At 41.6% G+C, this 25,399-nt stretch overlaps 1 protein-coding gene across 3 annotated transcripts in view; it reads left to right on the top strand.

The window, feature by feature from the left end:
- Positions 1-25,399, top strand: part of sgcd (sarcoglycan, delta (dystrophin-associated glycoprotein)) — a 264,844-nt gene that overhangs the window by 132,981 nt on the left and 106,464 nt on the right. The window contains exon 1 of one of the 3 annotated variants that reach the window (XM_076750475.1): positions 8,269-8,376. The exons of the other annotated variants lie outside the window; for them this stretch is intronic. Within the exon in view, the coding sequence (XP_076606590.1) occupies positions 8,374-8,376 (3 nt within the window). The 5' untranslated portion in view covers positions 8,269-8,373. Of the gene's footprint in view, positions 1-8,268; positions 8,377-25,399 lie in introns of those variants that run through there. 3 annotated transcript variants of the gene reach the window in all.

Genomic DNA, 25,399 nt, shown 5'->3' with positions numbered 1-25,399 from the left:
TCTGAGCTGTTTTATGGGCGTCTGCTTGAGTGCATTAGGTGAACTTCTGTATCGACTGTGCATTTGCTAATCAAATAAGCAGTGAGCATAATTTCTACTGTTTCCTGCGTCGTAATGACGGATGGAACGTTGGTGCCATAGCTTTTAGAAACCTGTATGTGTAGTTTTAAGTTTAAGTTTTAAGCCTTTAATTGCATTAATCTGGTACTCCAACTGGACTGACTTTAGTATGACTTGATCCCACCTTTCAGGTCCTACAGCTTAAGGAACAATCAGTTAATGGCAACAGCAAAGAGGTTGAGAGCCACAGTAACATGAACAACTGCACGGTTATAGCAGAGATGCTGCCAGACGGCTGCAGCGAAAACAACAAAACAAAACAAAAGACTTTGGGTCATCTGGGCAAAAATCTTAATCCTGGCTTAACATTTGCAGCAGCACAGTTCATTGTCATTTGGCAACACAGTGCCTTGGCCAGTAATATGTGTGCAAGGGTTTGTATTATGTGTCTGCCAAGTAGGTTGTAGCATTGTGCTTAGTTTACTGTTTATCTCACAAGAATCAGGACAGAGGTGGGAATGAATGCAATAATTGAAGGCAACGTTTTGTTGTTTTGTTTGTTTAATAGCAACGAAAGTGAAAAATAAAAATCCCAGGGACAGAAATCACCAATGAGATCGCACAGTCGTACATTTGTTCCAGGCAATGACACCATGAAAACTTCTCCCTCAGTTCAGACTCGTGTGGATGGTTGCTTTCTTTCTCCATCATAAAGCTCAAAGATGCAGCTTGAACAGCTCTGATTCTGCAGCAGTGAAATGTCTCTATGCTAATCGTAGCTCTGCTGCTAATGAGAATTTAATGTGAAACAGTCCCTATTTAAGTTAAATGCACATTTGGTACAGCTGAGTGTGGCCCAAACTCTGCTTTTAAAATTAGTCCCCTGTTTATTCTATGCCTAGAAAGTCACCACATACACATAAAAATAACATTGTTGTGTATTTAATGATAAAAGTTGACTCCCTTCTTGACCCATTAAGGGACCTTGTGCATTTCTTGTCAGTGTGTTTTTTTAAGGGTACGAATGCTCCCTGATTACTTACTGAGCATTTCTGCTTAAATATGCACATCCAGCAGAAGAAAGGCCATTGTTGCTTATTAAAAATGCATGTGGAGAAACTTTACTGATACAATCCTGGTAAGTGCAGCACTGTGGGGCGCTTTGTCGCACACAGCAGCGTTTTGCGAGAACGGATAAGAGTGGTTTCTGTCGAGCTGTGATACAGCAAAAATCCCCTCTAAGCCATATAAATGACTGCAGCTGTAACTTATTCTGAAAAAAGTCACAGCGTTGGAGAAAGTTGAGGGCGAATGACAGGACAGGAATATGACTGGAGTACAAGCTTTGCGTCGGCTGGTGGTGACTGACAGTCTCATTGATTGTTAGTGATTTCAGATCGCTCTCAGTGATTTCAGGGAGTTCACTTCCTCTGATGGAAAAAGACATGCCTCCTGGCAAAGAGGAAGGCAAGAAAGGGGGGTAAATGGAGAACAGAGCACACCACCGTGAAACCTGAGAAGAGGGAGCTCTTATTAAAAGACTCTTAATAATACAGTGCCAAGCATACATTAATAAATATTGAGAATATTGAGTTTTTGCATCAGACACTAAATAAGAAAAGGCCTCATGCAGCCTCGGTTTCAGTGCATACTAGTGGTGATGTCTTATTCCCTGTTTTGTTTTGTTGTTTCTTACCTTGTTACGTTCCAGTTTGTATTACTTCCTGGCAATTGTTCAGTTTCCCAACACTTCTTTTACTAGTCACCTGTTCTCTATTACCCAATCAGTCCTCCAAGTACTGACACTCCCATCTGTTCACTACCTGTTTACACATTATCTTAGTTCTCCTCACAGACCAGCCTTCCAGCCATTATTATTACCGAGTTGTTTCCAAGTGTGTGACCTCTGCCTGCTTTTGGATTTTGATTGGAGCCCAACCGTCTGTAAGTTCCACACTTAGTGTACTTTTGACTTTTGGACCATTTTCGTCCTCAGCCTTTTGCCATCTACTCTGCTGTGTTTTGCACTGCTGACTGCCTGTTTTGTGTATTACCTCCAGCTACTAAGTAAACTTTGGAAGTTTTTGGACTTCAGTTCAGTGTTCAGTGTTAGCCTTGCATTTGAGTCTTTTTGAGTTCTGGCCATCACCAGTGCAAAGGGATCAATCCCACCACATGAAGTAAGGAAACTTCATTAACATGGCACAATTTACAGAAAGAGAGAAAATATGATAAACCTTGACAATATTGGCACCTTTTCTTCACCTTCCACTGCCTCCACCTCCAGGTGAGCTGCGGACACTGTGACAGTCGAGACTTTGTTTTCCGGTGAGGTGACTTTCAAAATGACTAATTAACAAGGAAATGATCTTGAGGCACTGAGGAGAAAATCAAGCAGCTGAACTGACCGACTCCTTCGAGTGCTGACGTTTAAGAGCTGCTGAGTCAGCAAGACTGAGGAAGTTGGGAAATTTGTTCAGTGACAGAAAAGGTATGCAAAGTCCTGACCAGTACAATCACCCAGCAGCTGTCCTTTGAGTCAGTTAGAATATTTCTTGCATGTTATGTAGGACAGGATAGTGAAGAGTTGTATCTTAAACTGTTGGCTCGGGTAAGAAAAATCTTGTCTCATAGTATTCCAAACTTGTGTGATGTTTTGGTTTCTGATGAGCCTTCAGACTCATGGATTGATCATTCAAACATCATCCAAATAGCTGAACAACCTCGCCCACACTCCCCCCGCATTCATTTTAACTCTGTTACCACTGCTGCTGTTCACATAGCACTTCATGAGCTCCAGCGGTACCCAGCACCCACCTGTAGGCTACCAGTCTTATGTTATCATTATCTCTCCCCATTCTCTGCTGCGCTGAGCGTGGTGTATTTGGTGGAGAGTGAAAAGGTCAAAGTCAATACGCCAGCTATCAGCTCTGCACAACTCCGCATTCACAAAATAATCCCACAAGTTGGTGCACTGACATCAGTTTATGTTCATGGATGCAGGAGTGTTTTATTGCTTTATTTATAAAAATAATCTGTTAAGAATCAGGAAATACATGGACCGAGGATTACGAGGTAATTCATTTCAAATGGAAATATGGATTTGCTTTTGGGATAAACAACCTCTTTGGCATCATACTAAAATGATTGAACATTAAAAATAAAGGCCTCACTCGAGTTGTTTGGGATGTTTAGTCAATTTCCACATAACATTCGCATTTGATTATGATAATCACCTCTTCTTCAGCCTCGCTGGGTTTTTTCTTTTTCGATGTAGCTCTGTGATCTAGCAACATCTGATCCTGTCGATACTGCGATGAGTGAAAATGAGGCAAACACGGCTCTTTTTGATGAATTTGGTTTCAGTACTTTATCACAACAACGTCTGAACTGCTCATGCTTGATTTAAAGAAGAATCCGACTCTCACCTGGAGGAGGAAGAGAAAGTAAACAACAGAGTACAATTTGATTCGAGTTGGAGTTGCAAATAAATAGCCATATTTATTCATGATGACATCTGTGACACAATCCATATTCAACCAAGGTTGCCTGCACTTGGACTGGCTCTAAAACCCAGTTGCTGGGCCAGCGCGGCCCCGTAATTGGCTGTTTTCATACACAGAGTGAAGGAGGCAGGGAATGATCCAGACACTCAGGCTGAAAGGGGCAGGTCGGGGATTTTTCTGCCTTGGGTATGTTTCACACAAGAGCACAATAAAAACAACAACATTCATTATGTATCACTATGGGAGTGACGCACAGAGTCATACCTGGAGGGACACGCAGACAGATGGGAGCGCTAATGCTGACAGGATGACAGCCTGAATGATGGACAAACAAAACAGAAGGTGGCAAGTAATGTCCGACATCGCCTCCCGTCAGAGCTCACGCGTACACAACAACAAACAGCGAGAGCTTGTTCTTCCATCCGTGCAGGCAGATGTGGATTTTCACACAGACAGATTGGTTTATTTGCTATTCCAACATTTCTCCGAGGCAGAAATAATCTAATTGGATGAATTAAACATCAAAAAGGCGGAGCCTAAGAAGCACAGGGTTTGTCTCAGTGACCTCAGATTGAACTGCGCTAAAAGACGCAGAGGTTGTTGCCGTAGCTGTCAATGTGACGATGATGGATGTAAAGAGAAGGCTGATAGAAACCCGGGAGCAGCCTGTGTTACTGTTCCAGGTGCTGCTCTGTGTGCCACAACACTTCTGTCACAGAGACTTCTCATCCTGGTGAAACTCTCCCTCATTAAATAAGGAAAGGGCATCTTGTGATTGAACTGGAATTAAAAGACACAAGTCTCTCTGAATACTGTAAAAATTGGGCAATTTTACATTTTGACCTGATTGTGACTCCAAATTACAGTCAGGGGATCATTAAAGTCATTAGGGTACATCCTCTGGGGACCGTGAATGCTTGCATCATCTCAGACCTGTTCTGTTTTTTGTTTGTTTGTTTGTTTGTTTTTTAAACATGTAAACATAACACAATCAATTGGACCAATTAGTGAAAGAGCAGTGGCCCACCACAGCCACTCTGTGGCTGATAAAGGGAAAGGAAAAACTTCTCACAGGCTGCAGTGATCCAGTGGAAATGTACAATGAGGAGTGTAGAGGTTGAAACTTTACAGAAGGTGGACATTTTTCTGGTTGGCTTAACATGACTGCCTTGTCAGCCATATTTTCAGTTTGAAAAGGATTTTATTTTACTTCTAAGATAGTCAGGAATTACAAAACTTGGTAGGAGTGAAAAAGCCAGTTTCCAACTTTTGAGGCTTAAATCAAAACTCCACTCAGTGACATTTAAAGGTATGCTATGCAGGACTTTCCTAAAAATCAAGGTTCAGACTCATTCAGAAAAGTAATCCCTCTCAGTCGTCACTTATGATCCACTAGAAGTGTACGGCGGGGTATTTGTCTGCTGAGACCCTGCCCTCTGCTTGTATTTCTTATTTTGCTGTGGTCGGGTTGTTTCTCTTTGGGCAGTGGGTGTGTAGCCCCCGGCCAATGACAGCACGCAGGTGTGTTCAGGATTTTATGAAAAGGTAACGGCCAGGTGTCAGGCAGCTGGCGTCCAAGAGGAAGCGCCCAAAACGGTGGACACAGCGTGGAAAAAATGCCAAGGAGACAAAGCTCCTTCCAAAATGAGAGTGAATCTGGGCTTAGCATTCACCCGGGGCAAGCACTGAAGAAGAGGATGGGGATGAAGAGCAACACACGGTTGGCCTGTTTTCTGTTGGAAGGACAGGTGCTGGCGGTTAGCTTTGTTAGCTTGCTTAAATAAGTTCTGACAACAGTAGCACTTCTGGTGGCGTTGAGCCAATGAGGAGGGGTCAGGTTTGAACATTTCCTGCATGGCTTACCTTTAACAACGAGTCGAGTCGTCTGCCTTCACATCAGCTCTGCTTATCTGCAGAGTGTGACTCTATCTCCTCCATCTTCTTTGAAAGCCTTGTTTAAAAATCTGTCTGTGTGTGAGATCTTCCGCCTCGCCTCCCCTGTGTATTCGCCTACACTACGTCTTCATTATGAGACCGAGCTTCGCTGTGTTCCTCCTCTCTCCACCAGAAGCCTATTAGGGATTTTCCCTTTTATTTATTGATTAATACATCATCAAGTGGAGCTCCAGCCGCAGCCATGGGAACAACAGCGAGGTTCCCCTGGTGTCTGCAGCCTTCATCCCGGCTGCCCACTTAAGATTCAGGACTCGCCTTCCCTGTTAGACAATGATTGCTATTATTCTTTTTTTTTTTTTCTTCAAGGCAGTGACGCTAGTGAGAGAGTTGCTGTATGTATTTTCATTGCAGCTTATGTAGGAGTTAAAGGGAAAAACAAAGAAGTCTGAATCAGAATTGTTGAAATTACCAGGCTTTAAAAATGTTGGTGAATTTGGGGCGCGGACATATCTGCAGCTTAACCCCTTTTTATGGGCATATAAAGGGATTTTTAACCTCTTTTAATAATAAAGCACCTTGCTTTTTCTTATCAAAGGCGCAGCACTGTGAAACTGCTGGATGTAACATCAAAGCATGAAGTATTCCCCTAACCTACAAAATCAGTCTCACCACAAACAAGTAGGCAGAGAGAATGGGATCAGTGTGGCTGTGAGGAGAGGGAGGAAGAGGAGAGAGGAGAGGAGGCAAGAGGGGAGAGGAGAGAAAAGAAAGTGGAGCTTTGTAGGAGAAGCTTTGTGAGGCTTTTTCCTCCCTCGCTGTCAGGCCACAGAACATTAAAGTGGAGGAGAGGAATTTGCATTCTCTAAATCGCTCCCTCTCTTTCGCTCGCTCCTGAACTCACATGCTGACTGTCATGCAGCGTGCGCTCACACATGCACGACCTCTCGCTCGCACAGTTCACTGAAGCTTTGCTGCCACATTTCCATCAAAACACTTTGCTAAAGCAAACAGAGCGACGGTGAAGTGTACATCAATAAACACCTATGAGGCTCAACTAGATGTTGGAAATATCAGAAACACTTCTTTGTAGGTCAGCGCCACAAACTCCAGCCTCCAAAATGATCATAAAGTTGAATCAGTTTCACCAAAAACTAAACACTGTAACCTTCATGATGATAGGATTACATTTAATCCTGAGCTGTTGTATTAGTTGTTTTTCATAAACTGGCAACCCGAGTGTATTTTGGAAGGATAATGAAGCATTAATTGCTTTAATTCCACTCGATGCCCATACGACTCTGTGCAACCCCTCACAGTATTTAGAGGTCCAGATGCAAAACGTACCAAAGCAACACAAGAGTCCAGCTTCTCAGCACAGCATTAAAAAGGGTAATTTATGTTTTAATCACTAATTGCTTGAAAACCTGTAACATTTGCTCAACTGTTGTGAGATGCAAGTAAAAGCATTAAAATGTGCAGTCGACTTGAACTTGAGTTGGACTCAATTCAGAGAAATGCAAATTTGAGACTTAGTTGAGACATGAAGATTGGACTTGACTTCAACTTGAAAGCAGGAAATTAATAAGAAGGAATAAACTTTCTGCAGTCTGCAGTGAGCCATACGGGGGAGTGTAGCTGCTAAATCATCCAGAAGGTGAAGTTTGATTAGCTTAAAGCAGTGTATTTAGCAATGTTAGCAACAAAACAGCAGGGTGGTTGTCCAAAATGACCAATATGACCAAAGTGACATGTAACAGCGTTTTCTGATCATACAGTGCGTATGTCACATGGGTTTACACAGCATCACGCAGACTAATGGCTAAAATAGAAACATATTCATGACCATGACGACACAAACACAAGGTTCTCAAAAAGGCAAACACGATTTGCAAAAGGATAAAATGAATCTGAGCAGATTTCCTGGATTAATTAAGGAAAAAAAAAGTTTTCAACTTCTATTTTATTTTATATTAAAACATGATAATAAACACAAAGTAAATATAAAACAATTAGTGGAAGAACACAGTCATGATGAATGAAAGCATACCTTAAAAAAATCATCAAAAATAGAAAATATCTGCGATCACTAAACCTCCTCACATAACCCCACATCCCACCCATGGGACATGAAAGATAAATTACAGGATGAAATATGATTAAAACACAATATTTAATCTGTCATTCACATTGATGGTGTAATTAGAAAGAAAAGTGTTGCTGAGCAGAAAGTCTTTCACAGCCATCATTCCATCCAGTCAGATGATGCACACAGCAGGTCCAGTCACAGCTCTTGCTGTATTACTATGTCATATATTTGGCTTCAAACAATACACACATGGGAAAACAATATCCAAACACACCCCCATGTACTCGTGAAACAGTGGAGGGGCAGGACTCAGGCGGCCGGACAACACAATACTCTCAGGCAAGTCCCGCCTCTTTAAGCTTCAAACCAGAAGCCCACATGTGCCTCTGGTTCTAAATCCGGCAGGAAGGCAGGGCTGCAACTCAGAGAGACGGAGAAACGAGACTCTCCACAGCACAGCAGCAACTTTCAAGAAAAGAGAAGAAGGGAAAAAAGAAAGTGAGGGGAAGACAGTCAGGTCACAGGAGTCCACCAAGCGTCCAGGAAACAGCTCACAGCTCAGGGACTCGGCCAAAAGAGGCGGGGAGTAGTTTGTTATTGGAAAAGCTGACAAGAGAGCGAGGCAGCGGGGAGGGGAGAGCAGGAGAGAGGTGGCTGTCTGACTTTGACTTGGTCAGTGAAGGCCTCATGCAGCTTCTTACCAGCAACTTTTCATTTGCCTGACACTCGACTTTGAACAGAGCTCACCGGGAGCCCAGAGCAGAGGGGAAGTAAAGAGAGGGAGAAAGAGGAAACAGGAAGGAAAAGAGAGACAGAGGAGAAACCATGGTAAGTGTGGATTCACTGCCTTGTTTGGACTGCCCATTCAGTGCGGCTGTTGGTGTGGCTGTGGTGGGCGTGGAGGTGGGCTGAGCTTTGAGTGCTGCTGCTTTATTCCTCCAGAAAGTGGACCAAATTAAAGCTGAAGTTCTTCCTTTTCAGTTTGCCTGTAGAAATATTTCTCTTTTTTTATTTCCTTTCTTTGTGCTTGCCAGCATGGGGAAAAAAAAAAAAAAAAAAAGAAAAACATTAGAACAACTTTGCAAACGCAGCGCCCCCGAGACTGAAGCAGGTAATTTATTTGTTGGGAACCGAGAAGCAAAGAAATAAAGCTCGAGACATTCTTTTTCAGTCAGAAATGAAATGACAAGAAAAGTGATTTCCAATCCTGTTTGCTCCAAATTTCAACCCCTTTCTGCATTCTTGGTGTATACAGAGACGGAGTGGGTGGGTGACCTCCCCACTTCCCCATATCAGCCCCCGCAACACATTTGGTTTCAATTACTTTGTCCCTCTGGGGAACAAGCTGCTATAAATAAGTAACAAGAAGCTGAGTGTGGATAGACTGCAGCCTACTGTCGGGGTCCGACTGAGGGGGAGGAGGAGGAGGAAGCACATGCCTCAACACTGGCTCTGGCACTGCTCCTTGTGGGTGGGGGTGAGCGGCGGGCTCAGTTGTGGTGAAGGGCCGTGTGTGTTGGGGAGAAGAGGTCTCGGTTAGCTCTGGTCTCTGTGGAGCTCAGTGGGTTGGAGTAATTTCTGTTAGTAAGAGCAAAGCCTTCCAGTTCAGAGACCAAATCATTACACACCCAGACTGCGTGATCTTACTCTCACATCAACACTCAGGACTCCTATACAACTGACACATGAAGCTCTCACAGTGGTCGTGTTCAAGCAAAGTCTCAAGTCCTGACTTTGGGGAGTTACATCAGATTTGAGTCTCAAGTTTGTAGCTGGTTAAATGTTTGATTAGCACTAATCAGCGTTTTCAGTATCAAAGACTGTAGGTTTGCTCACTCCAACTACTTCTCATCATCCACTCTCCATCCATTTGATCCAAACATTTTTATCTTTGACAAAGCAGGTCTTCACACGCTGCTTTAGAGCACTTCAGAGAACCCGGCTACCTCTTGCTCTAACAGGTTAAAAACATGATCTCGGGCTTTTTTTAAATTACAGTACGGCTTGTTTAAATCCAGACAGAAGAGTAATGAGTGGTGTCTTTTCCAGAAGACTTTTCAAACTTAATATTGCCGCCTCAGGTTTAGCAAAGGTCTCATTATCGCACTTTATTTTGACAAGACTTTCTGCAGATCCCTGTGAGCGTGGCGAGAGAAAAGTCTGGCTACACTTCATTACACGTATTGAGATGCAACAGATTTGCCCTTTTTCGCTGAGGATGGTCACCAGCATCAAAGTTACAAATCAGAACTGTGTTAACCAGCAGGACCAACATTTCAGGTATCCTTTGGCTGAAACACAGAACTGTAGGTGAGCGTCTGTGCTGTGTGAAGGTTGTTCACAGGATTTCTCGTAATTAAATTAATGGATTGTAAAAAAGTTAGTTCTTCCATTTGGAGGCCATATAAAAGCAAAGTAATGGACGATTGCATCGTCATTTCCCTGCAACAACAACAATTAACCAGTTTTTTGACAAATTGATGTGACTACTACCAAAGATTTGGGACAGTTAAAGCAGTCGCAGGCTAATCATCATTTTTTTTCAGTGATAAGAAATTGCAGATATTACAATTGACTCATATTGCACAATGCCTGTCAATATAATTGTTATATGTGGAAGTACTGTACATTTTCTTAACAGCCAGACCATATCCAGTTGTAGAAGAACATAAAGTATCACATCATTTTTTCTCGTTGTGACATGAAATTGAGGGCCACTTTATGGATTATTCAAATGTTGTGAATATATATCTCTAAACCCTTTTAATCTTTCCATCTTAGTCCTTTTAAAATGTCATATTTGCATTGAAAATAAGGATGCAGCAGTGAGCTTCATGCTTTAACAACATCCCTCAAAGCAAAGTCCACTGAAGGATCAGATGAGTTTCCTTTTTGCTTCTCTTTCATTAGAAGCAAAGAATGACAGGAGAAGGTGAAGGAAACCAGCAGGAACTGTCCCACTGACAGCCAGCAGCACTTTTGAGTCTTTGCACTTGTTCATACATTGACACATTTGGTTGAAGTAGCCTCTGCCACCAGGAAACTCCTGAGTCCTTTCCCTCCCACTGTGACTCTGACATGTAACACAGCCCACCTGCTTCAGGACATGCAGCAGCTGTCACTCTACACACAGTTATATTAGGAGCCGAGTCAGAGCTCCAAATATCCCCCGACCTTCCAGCCCCCGACCCCGTCTCTCTGTCTCTGTCTCTGTCTCTGTCTCTTCACAAGCTTTTTACTGTCTGCCTGCATGTAGCTTCCACTGTCTACTGTCACCTCATTCCAAAGGCAGAGCGTTAAACCTACCCGCTCACAGGCGCTGCACATGCAACTGTGTGCCTGCAAATTGATGCTGATTACCACCTTAAACAAAATGCGGATAAACCTCAGATAAGTTGCTGATTGTCGATGAAATAATCAAACTGGACAAAATACGGTCATATATTTTTAAAATCTAGGGAATGCAACGTCTGTCGCTTGGGCCACTGCTTTGGTCCAGACTGAAATATCTCAACAACTGGTGGATGAATAGCCAATTTTGTACAAACAAGCATGGTCCCCAGAGGATGAACCATGGAGACTTTGGTGATCCCTGGTCTTTTCCTGTAGTGGCACTATGAGATTGACATTTTTAGTGAAATGTTTCAACAACATTGGATGATTTCTGATAACTAGTCTTGTGATGGCGCAGGCATCAGCATGAGTAGCACTCCCATTTGGTTCCATTTGGTATTTTCTTGAGTTTCAGATTTGCTTTGCTGTATTTTGTGTGGTCATTTTGGTGGCCAGCCCAGAGCACACAATGCACAGGTGAGAGGAGGGCCGCAGACAGGTTCATTCAAGTGAGGCAGCACATGGGAAGTTGTAGTATTTTGGTCGAAAATGTGTTTCTGATGCACGTTAATCTGCTGCCAACCAGATGATTTTTGGTGTTCTGTTTATGAGGGAGACATCAGATTACCTGTGTGTGTGTGTGTGTGTGTGTGTGTGTGTGTGTGTGTGTGTGTGTTACAGCCCATTTCTTTCTAATGTTTTATTCTTGAAATATCTTACATGAGCAAAAGCTGCTTAAGATATGATGTAACTGTTTACAATGAAAAATACAGTACGATTCGGATTATGTGTCTCTGTCATCATCAGACTATGATGATCAGAACTAAACTAACACGTACATGTGTGGGTCTGCAGCATGTTGAGCTGTTGTCATCATGCATCATTGTGGCTCAGCTGCTTCACAGCGATGAGAGCAGTGATGTGACTGGCTGACAGTGTATTTGTTAATTACTACGGCCTCTGATCTATATTCACCTACACGCAGCCCTTTTATCACATTGTGTTGCTGCACATACATGAACCAAAATAGCAGGTGTGCATGGAGACAGTCTGTGCAACCAACACTGACCATGTTGCACTTGTTGCACTCATGCAATTAAAATAGTGCCAGTAGTCTCGTTAACAATAAAAATAGATGGATGAATTATTGTTTCCATAGATATTTTGAATAGACCCCCAAATAACAAGCTGTAAGCATGTTGTAAATGTTGTATCAAGGTCCTTGATTTTACAAATACACGAAGGCAGCAGTTGCGACGACTCCAGGCATCGTTTGAACTTTCATTTGTTGCTGCTTTCATGCAGGTTTTGTGACACCGGTTCATGTCAGAACGTCGTCTGAGACTCTGTAACCCTGGCACTGTTTCCACCCACTGAGCTGCATTCCAGCACAAGTGCTGCAAAAGTCAACAGAGTCTCTCCCAGCCACCGCTGAGAGCTGTCTGCTGTTTGCTGAGAGTGTCTGGAGGTTTTATCCTTTCCAACAGAAATTTGCAGCAGCAGTTTGGCACATTAGAGCCACGCTTCAGAAGATCAGCCTTTTTTCTCATCTGATCAACATTTAGCATCTCACTAGCCGCTCTGCAATGAGGTCTTCTCTGCTCCACTGAACAGGAGGGAGACAGAAATTGGTCGGCCATGGTTATTAGCATTCCTAAAATTTTCTTCAAAATCATTATCGTTACTATGAAACTGCTCGCTGTCGCAGCTTGTTAAATGCTATGAAAAAAAATGTGGTACTTTCGAGAGAGCAGGAAAGTGTGAAGAAGTGACCACGAAGGACAGGGAAAGAAGAGAGCTCAGCGAAGTTAGAGAATGCCAGATCACACTGACACAGAGAAAGGCAGCGCAGGAAAAACAACAGTGAATTCGGGGGTTCATCTGTGTCCTTTTAGCAACTTCAGCAGAACAACAAAATAACCAGAGCAACATGTTGGCTACAATCAAAATTAAGACTTTCATGAAGGGGATTTCAGCTGGTTGTTTTTCCACCTTAGAATGATGTAAAACACAGCAGAACCACACACAGGAGAACCACAGAGACAGGAGGCACAATACAGGCATGAATACAGCAGCCCTTTGAGCAAATGTGATGAAACTGCTGCTTTTTCAAGAGATAATACAGTGCTGGATCTTTGACGCACGTCTTGCGTGGGCTTACTCCGAAATCAATGTGTGACGTTAGTGCTTGCTGCTAACTCTTGCTCTTAGTTTTTCACCCCTTGCAGTCACAGTGAAGGCCACATATAGCTGCCGGTAACCCATCATTTACTTTCACCACCAGTCCACATGTTCAGATGTGGTAAGAAATTTTTTTCCATTAGTTGCAGCTTTCGTACATGTGCAGTGCTTGAGTCAGACCTGTACTCACCAGCTCCAGAACCACAACGTTAGATTTCTGTCCAAATGAGAACTGTTTTAACTCCACCTACAAGTGGAGGCAAAAATGTATAGCTGCTGTCTGAGCTACAATTTTTGGTTTTTGTTCAGTTGGAAACATGCTGGATAAGAGCTTAGATTTTTAATTCTTGTCCATGAATGGTCTCTGTAGAGTCTGGCAGGTATTAGAGGTGCATTTTTTATCCAGTCTAGTATACACTTTGTACTCTTAATTGCTTAATGTGTTCTTGGGCAGGCTGCTGATTGAGCATACTGGGCCTTTTTTAAACTGGAATTAAATGTCGCATGTGTACAGTTTTATTGGATTCTCTTGTGGTGACATTTAACTTCTGTTCGCGACTATTGGTGATCTACACATTAATTGTACCCACACGCTCCTTGTCAATTAAGGTTAGCCAGTTTTGTTAAGTGCAAGGCTTCAGTTTCTCGCTTGCCCTGAGTTTCGTGTCGCAGGCACAAGGTGTTGGAGTGGATTTGAAATGACTTCACTAACTTTATTTGCAGTTTGTTTTTACAAAGCCAAACCAAAGCACAACTGTCCCCAGAGGTGTACACACAATACATCTGAGCATCAAACAGACCCCATGTGACTCCGATCAAGGACACCTTCAGCTTTTAACCAGTAAGGCTGCTCATTTACAGCACTATACTTAACAGCTGCCAGCGTTCCTTGTGGACTCATACTTCAGCTTTCTGTAACCATAAAACCAACCACAGTCTGGAAAACTGGGAGGAATGAGTCATCAGACCTTTTCATTTTGGTGCTACTGAGAATTGCAGTAGAATACCAAGTGAAGCATCGCAGCTTGTTGATATGGAACAAAAACAGTTTGTGAATGCAGTGTGAAACAGTCTTGAGGTGTTGATTCAACTTTGTGATACTTCTGTGGTGTTTAGCAACAGAACTACCACAATACTGTGGCAGCAAGTAACCGTAGCAAGTGGTAGAGTTAACCTTAAACACCTTAACCTTAAACTTACACCCTGTGGAATGTTTCAGTTTAGTTTCCTGCTTAATGCTCTACTAATCAGTATTTTACAATACCAGTTTTACACCTCCAAGTGACCAGAAAAATCAGTCAATGCAGGGAAAAGTTTTGATATTTTGAAAGTGCATTCATGTACTTTCTTGCCAAGAGTGAGATGAGGAGGTTGATCTCACTGTCTGCATGGTAAACAGGAAGCTTCATTGCTCAGCTGGTTAACTCAGCTCAATGATTAACATGGTATCGATCTTCTCATCAAGAAAGAGAGTTTCAATCAGGAGAGACAAATGACAGAAGTAAGGATAATTGTTTATTATAACAAATGATATGTGATAATTAAGTCTTGTAGAAAGTCTTTGGAGCTTAAACTCTACAGGGAGATTTGTAATTGAGGGGCGTCTACCCTGAGCCAGCAGCAAGATAAATCCCCCCATGGAGTCCAGACACTGCTGGTGGTAGTGGTGGTGGTTGCTGATGACTCTGCTAAGACTGAAAGGCTGATGAGGCTGGCGATGTGATGAATCTGATGAAGTCTGGCCGGTGATGGGGAGGTGGAGAAGTGTGCATAACAGGTAGCATGAACAAACTACAGAATCATATTCACACAGCAGCAAGATGTAGGCTCACAGTGAAGGTGTGCTGCTCTGTCTTCAAGGCAGTCTCCCACCTCGTAAAACACTTGCAGAGCATTTGTTTTAGTTGTTTTAAATCCTGAATTTTTGCATTTGTCTGCTGTATGTTTTAGTATTCTTCCACATTATTATTATTATGTACATTTTATAGCATATTACCACCACAGCTGTGACATCACCCCCATGTTGATGGTAACATGTTCATCCTCATCCATGCGCATGCTGGATGAACACGTGATGCAAACACAGAAATCTCTTGACGACATTGCTTGTGTTCTTAAGTCCACTGGGGAACTTTAGTGCCCCCTGCAGTCAGCCTTGTAACTGCAATTCTTCGCTATCGCGGTTTGTCCTTTCTGCTTGTTTATCATCGTTCCAGATTATTTCTTCCACCTCATTAAGTGGATTCACATTTTTTGCCTGCTTTTAAAACTCACAACTTCATTGGAGGTAAATTTGAGCCACAACGGGATTCACTAAAACTGCAGAGCTACTGTTATTTTCTACACCCTCCTGCAGACAGATAGATAGATCGAGCAGTGAGGGGAGGGCTGACAGGCAAAATGAGAGGCAGACGAGTCTGAGAAGAGGAGGTGAAAAGAGAAGAAGAGTGAGTCAGGAGAGGAGAGAGGGATTTGCTGAGTGAGTGATAATTTGAGGATTAGACTTTGGAGCAGGAATCGAGCCGCGTCGAGCCAACCTCTTCCCACATCTGCTTGGCATGGCGCTGCAAAGTCATTTCCATGGAAATTATGACCCCACCCCCGTTGTTTGGGGCCATTTTGCTGAGGGCTAAATAGAGCCTAAACCCTCGAAAGCAGAGTGATTTTAAAAAAACAACAGACACAGAAATGATATCTGTGTGTTTGTTCAGTTCCCTCTGTGGTTTTTTACTCACCGTTTAATGAGCAACATCTGTAAAACAGACTTGACACCTGAGGCTTCATCCATTACAGTCTTCTTCGTATCTATTTTCTTTTAAAGTGCAATAAAAGAGAAGAGAAAAAGTGAATAGGACAGCACTTCAATTTGGTTTTTTACACTGTGTTATGATCTGGATTGCATTTCTCTTTCGGATGTTTGAGTGAAAAAAGACTGGACCTCTCTGCAAACTGAAATACATGAAACAGGAACTGAGAGAAACACATCTGCAATTCAGAGGCTCCCAGTTTGTGAAGCATTTGACACATTTGTAATCCAGATGAATCTTTTGAGTCACAAGTCAAAGACCTTTGTGATAACTGTTCGATGAGGGGGTATGTGGATGAGTAGTACTCAATAAGGTTCGTCGACTTCAGCTGGATTTACTCAAACTTGGTTCTAGAGATACTTCTTCTCAGGCATTTGTCTCCACCTAAAATCCTTTGTCTAAGTCAGTCAAACAAGTTGTGAGTGCAGTTACGTGTACTGAAATGTGGCCCTCAAATTACAAGTTTGAAACTCCACCTGGATATTTTTAGAAGAGGTCCTCCAAATTGATTACCTAGGCAGATTTGCCAAAGAGACCCACTCATTTTCCGTCTCAGAGCCCTAATTTTCTTTGTCATAATTGTATACGCTGCTGTTCTGTGATTAAGGGTTATCAATCCACCCATCTGAAGTCTGATGTTGACACCAAGGTCAAGGGCAGAGCCACATGTAACATTTGATTAATCAGTAGTATGGTGGGTAAACAAAACGAGTGTTAAAACCTCCGTCGGTGAGCAGAAGTGCTCTGTTCATAGTGGTGATGATAAATCACTGGCGGCTCGGCACTTTAACAGTCATGACCACAGCTTGAGTGAACGTACGTTGCACAGACATTGAGACAGTCAGGATGCCACAGAGAGGTGCTAATAATAAACAGACTTCTATTTCTTACATTTGCACACTCAAGAAGGGCGTCCATGTGGTAAAATTAAACAGTCAAATTTTCTTTTTATTACAACCCTGATTGTAAAAAACGTTGGGACAACATGAATAAAACAGAATGTGATCGTTTGCTAATCGTTTTTGACGTATACTCAATTTAAAACAGTACAAAAACAACATGTTTAATGTTTTAATGTTTAATCTCATCAGCTGGGAAAGATGTGTGTTTGCAGATGATTGTGTTCTGTCCCGGCTGTTTTTCGAAACAGGGTTTTTTCAGCTGCGTTAAGAATCGAGCCCCCAGTGTTCGAGGTGTAATCGCGAGCCGAGCATGTTGTGTGTCTTCTTATTTTTTGTAACTTTTAAAGTGTGGTCCAGCCATCAGGCAGGTCAATTAAGAGGGGAAATTCTTATTTACTGTGACGGCCTCGCAGAGCCTGCTGTCTTTCCACATCATTACAGCTTCCTCAGACCTCGGTCAAACTGAGACACATGTAATTAGACTTTAGCATTTCTGGCTGTAAACATCCAGCATGGCTCAAAAAATAATACGAAGAGGGATGAATCGATACTGAAAGTTTTAGTTTTTCTGTCTGAATACTGTTGAAACTTTAAAGCAGACTCTCAGGTGTGTTTTTCATACTGGATCTACTTTATTTTTTGAGTAATAGTTTTCTTATTACCTTGCTGATTGTGCACAGTGTGAGCTCTGTGATTTAACAACAAATCTCAAACACTAAAACCACATATTTAACAAAACAATGCCCTTGAAATCTCTCTAAAAGTTGTCCCATCAGCCTCTCCTGTCCTCATCATTGTATGTTAAAACTGTGAAGGCGGAATGTCTGCCAACAACTTCCTGTCCACTTTTCCACCCTCCCGACAGAATGGTTATTCATGACAAATAACACAAGATCTGATTGGTTGTTGACACTCAGATGAATGTAGGTTTGATGGAAATGGGCTTGTTCTCTGCTTTCAATCTGCTAATTGATGGTGTTGCTCACAGTGTGAACATGAAGTCATGGTTTTGGCCTAAGATTGTGCAGCTTGGTTTATAAATCAGCTGATTTTCAGAATCCAACAATCATGAATTTTGCTCTAAAAAGCATTTCCTCTTTACTCTCTGTCACAGAAATATTGAGAGTGAGAGATTTAATGAGGTTTAATGGGCTAAATTTAGCTGGGAAGATCCTGTAGTTCCTGTCTCTCACTATATTAATTAATTAACAATCTGTAGTGTTTCCTTAAGAACTGGAAGTTAAACAGGAAACAATATCAACAACAGGAAAACACTCAAGAGTCAGCTTGTAAAAGCTTTAAATAAGCATCAAGGTAAACCTTATTAGGCATCTAAAGCAATCAGTTTAAACTATTTATTAGTCTTTTTGTACTCATGAATTTAGGGTGTAAATGATAAATACATCTTAATGTTCAGATAACCTAAAACAAACACAATCCAATCCAGATTGAAGTTGTCAGAACTGCCATAAGAGGTCTTCAGAGACATCTTAACAAGATTTGAGGAAAAGCTTTAAAAACAGCTGAAATTTAATTGGGCTGGGTTCGTTTTGTTTGTTGGGGCTGCTGTAAATAAAATGATTTCATGTTGAGATACACCATCCGGAACACCGACAACAAAGTCTGAGACAGAAGAAGTTTTTTAATGGGATGCAGAGGAATAAAAAACAAACAAAATGTTTTCAGCTTTAGATGCCACCGATGGAAACCTGGAAAATAAGAAATGGTCAACATTTTACAGCAAAGATTTTTCCTTATTATGCTCATAAACATGATGTCAAACATACTCCTGCATACATAGAGCATGTGGATATTGTATTAAAATCAAAAGTGTCCTTCAAATGTCTTTCATTTTCAGCTTCAGCTTCAAGGTTACGCTCTCTTTGTTCCTCCACTTTTCTCTGGAACACACAGATATCTGTCTCCCTCTTTGTCTCTTTCATTTTGTCCCTTGGTTTCTTCTCCACGCTCATTCGTTCTCCAGGAGTTTGTGATGTTTTTCAGCCTCTTTCTCTCACTCAGTTTATCTCTTTGTCTCTTTCACTTTTGTCTCTCATTTCTCTGTTTCTCTCTCCGTATACTTATCTGATGTTTTTCTTTTTTTTTTTTTTTTTGTTTATAACTCCATCACGTCCCTGGGAGAGTACAGCATGACCGATTGGCACTTACCATAAAAATTGTTGTTCTAAATACTCCCCGACTCCCAAACGACGCAGTGCCATGCATATCAATGACTGTTCAGTGTGCATCAGAGAAGATGGACAACTGCAACCGAGCACCTATTATGATGATGTTGTGGATGAGTGCGGTGTGCAGCAAATACCACAGATGTTTATCGGAAACCATGTTTGAAGTGCAGAGAAGTCAAAACTGGCGTCAGTCAACTTGTGACTTCACAGTAAAAGAAATCAATACAAAGACGTTTTATCCACAATTAAATTACCGGTTGGATGAAAAATCCTGACAGGAGAATTAGACATTATGGATGCTGACCTTTTTTTTAGCTCCAAATAAATACGTAGTTACATGAGCTGCATCTTATCATCAGTCGGTCTGTAAACTTGACAATATGCAAAATGACTGACCTTGCTCTTGTTGGACATGCTGATGACATGGCCTTTTGGGCTTCTCTGCTGCACATATTTAAGGTTGGTTGGAAAGGTTATATACTGTTTGATAGTTTAATATACAGCGTTGCATCATATTGTATAAGATCATCAAAGTGTTGCTGTCCTGTGGGAACCATGTGCCTCTAAAAAGTCAACTCAGAAAAACAGCCTGTCTTCAGCTTTGTGATGATGCATTTTCCAACTAATCCGAGAGGCTTTTTAAAGAGTTTATTTAGCTTAAGAAGTAGGAAAAAGTTTTCAGCCCATAAAGGAATTTTGGTTTGATTTTCTGAAAGGAAGGCCATGAAAACCTGTTATCTAAAAAGTAATTAGTAACGAAAGCGGTCAGACAATTGTAGTGGAGTACAAAGTGAAATATTCAGGTTAAAATGAAGACTCCATTCAAGTTGGAGGACCTCTGTTTGCTCCTCTTTAAGATGGGAAAAACCATGGTTAAAAAAAAACATGTCTGTCAGTAGGACGAGAGCAGCAGTGTCCCATGTCAAACTGGTTGTTTTGATGACCTTTCCATCCAATCCGATCTCCTTCTGCGAACATTGTGGAGTTACCACACCTTCACACTACTTCCCCCTTTGCTCCTGATGGACATGAGTCATAATTCCTGCAGTCACTCTTTGTCACTCAAACATAAACATATATCCTTGTTGGGCATGTGCTTACATGACTGATGCTGTCAGTCAACTCTCCCTCTCTGCCCGGCTTAAAGGAAAGCTCCATTACAGGAACATGAGGGCTGTATTTTCACAATTCTGACCATCATTCCTGTGAATCATTATAACATTTTATTCACCAAACAAAGGATGTCAGCCATTGAATGGCAGCAAAAGCATGAGTTGTCAGACAATTACACGGGTTGTTAGCTAGAAATCTGGTTTACTAAACTTATTTGGGAGAGAAAATCTGAAGAAAAGGTTAAAATATTACCCACGCTGCTTGCTGTACTTAAATATCTATTTGATTTTGTGATGGATGTTAGAAAAGAACTTCATTCTGTGTTCAACGCTGGAGCTCATTTTCATGTCAGTTATCCACTGTTCTTTGTGTTTGGGCCTTGAGCAAACAAGCCTGAGGGTTATTGTGAATCGGCTGATTCATTGCACAAAAATAATTTACTCTTGAATACCTAATGGATCTAATTGTGATTATACAAAGACTTATTTTGGAATGTGTGTCATGCACAGTATTGTTCTAAAGCTGTTTGCTGCAGTTACATACAGTTGAAAAGTGTGTAGTCTAACCTGAACATCTGAATGGTGTTGCTATGCTAAACGAGCTGCAAAGCCCTCCTTCCTCTCAGTGTTTGACTTATGCAGCCAGCTTCCCCAAAGCGTAGCATCTGACTTGCTAAATGTTATACTGAAATGCATAACTGAATAATGTCTAAACCTTTAGTTAAACTTAATACAAAATACCTTCATTCACAAGCATGTTTCCATGTAAAGATTTAAACATCTCCCAGCCCTCCATGTCATATTACAAGACAGGAAGAAGGTAACTCATTTCCTGTCTCTGGGTGTTGAGATTGGCTTAATCCTCTTCCGCTCAACCTTTGTGGATGTTTTTAAAGCACATTTCCACTCCAGAGCTTCAAAGTAAGCAGACAAATCCTCACACTTCCCCATCCCACGTCAAAAGTGGCATAACCTTCGACCTGGTTTCATCTAACAGCTAAAAATAAAGTGAACCTTCAGACAGCAGTCACGCAGGGAGGTGAAATCTCCAAACAATAATCCAGACAGTATCTGAACAGCATCTTAAGATATTTTCAGATCCTGAAGGACCCCTCTTACCCCTCCCCTCCTTCTGTGAGACCCTTCAAGTCCAAGACTACTTCTTTTACGCTTGGTTATTATGTTTATCCTTTGATTTCCTGGGTACTTATTTTTATTAATTTACTTCATAGTTCTTCATTGTGTTTCATACTTTACCTTTCTTTTTTTTCTTCTTATGACTGAATTCCCCCTCCTTTTGGTTCTGTGCAGCACTTCAGGGTCAGCTGGTTCTCTATTTGTGCCCACTTGTGCTAAAAACCAAAGGACTCGTGTCACTCAGAAGCACTTTGGATAAGAGTGCTCTTCAAAGAGAGCACCCTTGAAAAATAAATGAACTGTGCTTTCATGCAGCAGTCACAGGGAATGTTGATATCGGTCGATACTTTGCTTTAATTCCCACCACAGACTCTTTCTTCAGTGTAAGAACTGAGGACTGTCAGACTGTAATTACACAAGTCTGACTTTGTTACCAGGGTGAGTAATTGCAGACAGCTGGAAAAGAAACCATTTTAAATTCCATTAGTGTTCAATGGTACACAGTCCAAAGGTGTCCTGTGGCTTTTCGACTCTTACTGGACATGAAGTTCGGCTGGTTCTGAAGTTTTTTGAATATTTATTGTTTCCTATGTAGGGGGCATTACAGAGTGTCAAATGCAAAGATCATAAAACTAATTTGGACTCTTCTCGGGTCAGGTGTTTCAGGTCAGGCTAGGATCTGCCACCGTCATGAACAGGCAGGGTTATTTGCCGCCTCAGCTGGCAACGGCTGAACTTTGCAGAAGTTGTTATTTATTGCTACCTGAGTTCCCTAAGTTATCCCTAAAGTCACCAGCAGGGAACAAACGTATCAATGTAAAAATAAACTGTGGAGTATAATAATTATGTCACATTGTAGACCTTCTATTTAAGGCTGCAACCAGCTCTTTGGGGCTATGTGATGAGATTAGAGCAGGTGGGTGGCAGCAACCTGCAGTGTTTGCTACAGGTTGAAGCCAGTAAAAGTGCACCCTGCTGCCACCCACTAATTCAAAAAGTAGAAATCCAGCATGGTTTGGCAGGAGCAGCAGAAAGTACCTTCAGGCTGGATTTATAGGAAGATGAAAACATGGAAACGAGTCAGTGATTCTGGGCAGAGATAGCTGTTATATTGATTGGCTGATCAAACGTCTTGTTGGGAGGTGGGTCTGAAACAGAAAAGGAAAATCTGTTCATGTTCATACAAGTGTAAAAGAAATAGCCTTACAAACCTGGAGAAGCATGTTTCAGCCTGTCTATGAGATCGTGGTTAAATTAACCCGACAAATTAACTTTCTCTAGTTTTCTTTACGCTGCGTTCACATGGTGCACATTTCAAACTAAACTAAAGCACTGTACACACACTAGCTAATAATGCAGAGTCTGCTTGAGGAGTTGATATTTAGTGACATAAATTCCCCATTAAATTCAGATTTCCTGGGAAAACTTAGGGCCCCAATACATAAGTAAAGTAAATTTGCCTACTGCGCACAGTTGTTAGTGAAGCCATAGACAGCAGTTCAGTTATAACTGGACAGCATCTAAAAGGGGAGATTATTATCTTTTTAATGGGTGCAGCCAGCATGCTTTTGAATAATGATTGTGAGAAGTGTTTAGACAAAAAGGCCAGCAAGAAAGTGTAGTTATGCTCTGTCTTCGTTTCAGTCATAAAAACACTTAAAATAATGATAGAATAGCCTCGTTTGCAAATATGTTCTTCACTGAGGGATTATGGATATACAGACTGCTGTTTTAAAGCCAGAGAGATTGTTTTTGGTTGGTTGAGACCCCTGCTGAGCTCAAAAGAAATGTAGAAGCCCACAGCAACTGCCACAGTCGTGCTTCCAAAGATCTGTTTCCAGGAAGCTGCTTTTGGCTGTGAGATTAATATTTATTTACTGTGGTTTTGGAAAGAGAAGTTGTGTGCCATCTGGTTGAGCCACAGAAAATCCACGAGCTTCCTCTGAAAAATCCCCCACAGACCTGTCCAATAGGCAGAGAGATCCTTCTAACGGACAGGCAGCTGAGCCAGTAGAAGGTGTCTGATATTTTCTGGATCACCGACAATCCCTGTGTAATACCAAGGAAACACTGAGAAACAACTGAGACAGAGGCACTGAACCAACCACTTCTCAACTGGAGAGGATTCTTCTTCTTTGTGCCAACAGTACTTTAATCTACCAGCACAGAGCAGAACTTTTCCTCACCCTCTAACTGCATCAGGATGCAGTTTTTATCATGTTACAGTACCTCACTGGAGCTTTTGCATGTCTAAACCACTCAGATAAATGGGAGAAATAACTCTGAAACACCAGCTGACACAGTAAAAGAAGGAGCCCATATCTATACAGTGTAAAGTGGATGAATTATATAATATTTATTATCCATTGAGGACTAGACTCAAATATGACCGCCCTCTAAAGGATGCCACACATCAAACACAGACATTTCAACCTTAAATTACCGCTAAACACTACCATGCAGTCACTAAATGCATCACAGAAATAAGGCCTTTTAAGACTTTTTTGTGGAGTTTTTCCTTATTTGAATGAGAAGTCTGAGGATAGAAGGTTTTTTAAACCGATTTTTATATTTTATTATACACAAAAGTAGCATAGCATCATTCCTCCTTTCCCCTGTACTGGAAAAGCAGATAAATAGCAGACGACAGCAGCAGAGTCAACCTTGTGTGTTGGGTTGTTGGACTGTCGCATCTGTTATAATTTCTACAGTCTGGAAAGTGAATGAAACTGCTTTAGATTATGACTCTCTTTTGCTCAACAGTTTCTCATGGGGATGGATTGAAAGTGCAGCATTAGTGCAGCAGGCACGTCTTGGACTCCATCTGTCTGCTGCTTCTCTATGACTCACACTTTTTCTCTCCTGAGATCTTCTGGAGTAACTGCAATGTGCTACATCACTTTTTCTGTTTTTTCCAAACATACTTCTGACACTAATTCTCTGAACTACTGAAACCAGTTGTACATTTTGTACCTTGGAGTAGCGCATGAAGTGATCGCCATCTGGTAGCCCGCGGGCCACATCCGGCCCTCCAAAGCTTCCCACCCGGCCTGCAGAATATTAATGAATTCAGAAAACGCACATATCTAGCGTTACTCACCAGTGGAAGAGAAAGAAATTGAACTAGAAGAAAGAAATTTGCACATTTTTTTTAAAAATCCCTACAAAATTTGTATAATCTCTTCCAATTGGACTCTTATTCTCCTTGAGATTCTCTCTCATCACTCTTCTTTGTATGTAAACATAAATAAACTGTGAAAAGTTCTTACGGAAGTGCTCTGCAAATAAAGTTATTGTTATTATTCAGCACCATTACTTCCCCTCGAGGCTGCCTTCACAGCCAAGCGTATGAGTGTTTATGGCTCATGACACAATTATGATTAAGATGTTAGCCTCTCACAGAGAGGGGGAGAGGGAGGGAGATAAAGAGAGAGAGAGAGAGGGAGAGAAATAAAAAGGAGGAGGGACTGAGGGAGAGAAGAGAGAGACAGAGAGAGAGCGAGGAGAAGAGACAGGCAATTTAGCATCACTGTCTCTCTCCTGGGATAAAGGCAAGCAGCACAGCACTGACCTGTCACTGTGCTGGGTCTGATCGAAGAAGACTCTTTACATCTTCCTCACACAAAAGCAAATATAAGGTCTTTTTTCCTTTTTCTTTGACCTACCCACTTTAAAGCCCCCATCCCTTCCCTGCAAGCTTCACTTCAGCAGAAAGCATAAACCCAGTTTGCTGATATTTAATATTTATTGTCAGTGTAATTATCTTTTGGGATAATTTCATCGTTTCTTGAGTCATGACAAACAATTTGTGTGTAATTTAACAACGCAAAGCAGCTGGCTGTCAGCAGCTTTGGCACAGATGCTACAACTTGATGGACTGTGTCTTTGAACTAGCAAAATGTTAAACAACCAAATATCAGATTGTGCACCTCCTGGTAAAACTGGACTTGTGTGTCTGGAGGCCGCTTTAGACAGAAGTGTGGCATGTTAGCAGGACACAAAGAGCTTTAATTACACACACCAGAGATATCACTCTCAGATTCATCCACTCATTTTGTTTTAAAGAGTGATGATGGGAAAGTTGGCCTTGTCTCACAACTGAATGGGAGACAATTACCATGTAATCATTAAAAGCCAAACTGATCGAGTTTACATTTTAATTCAGTGTGATTGACAGTTAGCAGCAGAAT

Source organism: Chaetodon auriga, chromosome 15 (assembly GCF_051107435.1).
Source record: "Chaetodon auriga isolate fChaAug3 chromosome 15, fChaAug3.hap1, whole genome shotgun sequence".
NCBI lineage: Eukaryota > Metazoa > Chordata > Actinopteri > Chaetodontiformes > Chaetodontidae > Chaetodon > Chaetodon auriga.
This window is presented reverse-complemented; position numbering and strand designations above follow the sequence as displayed.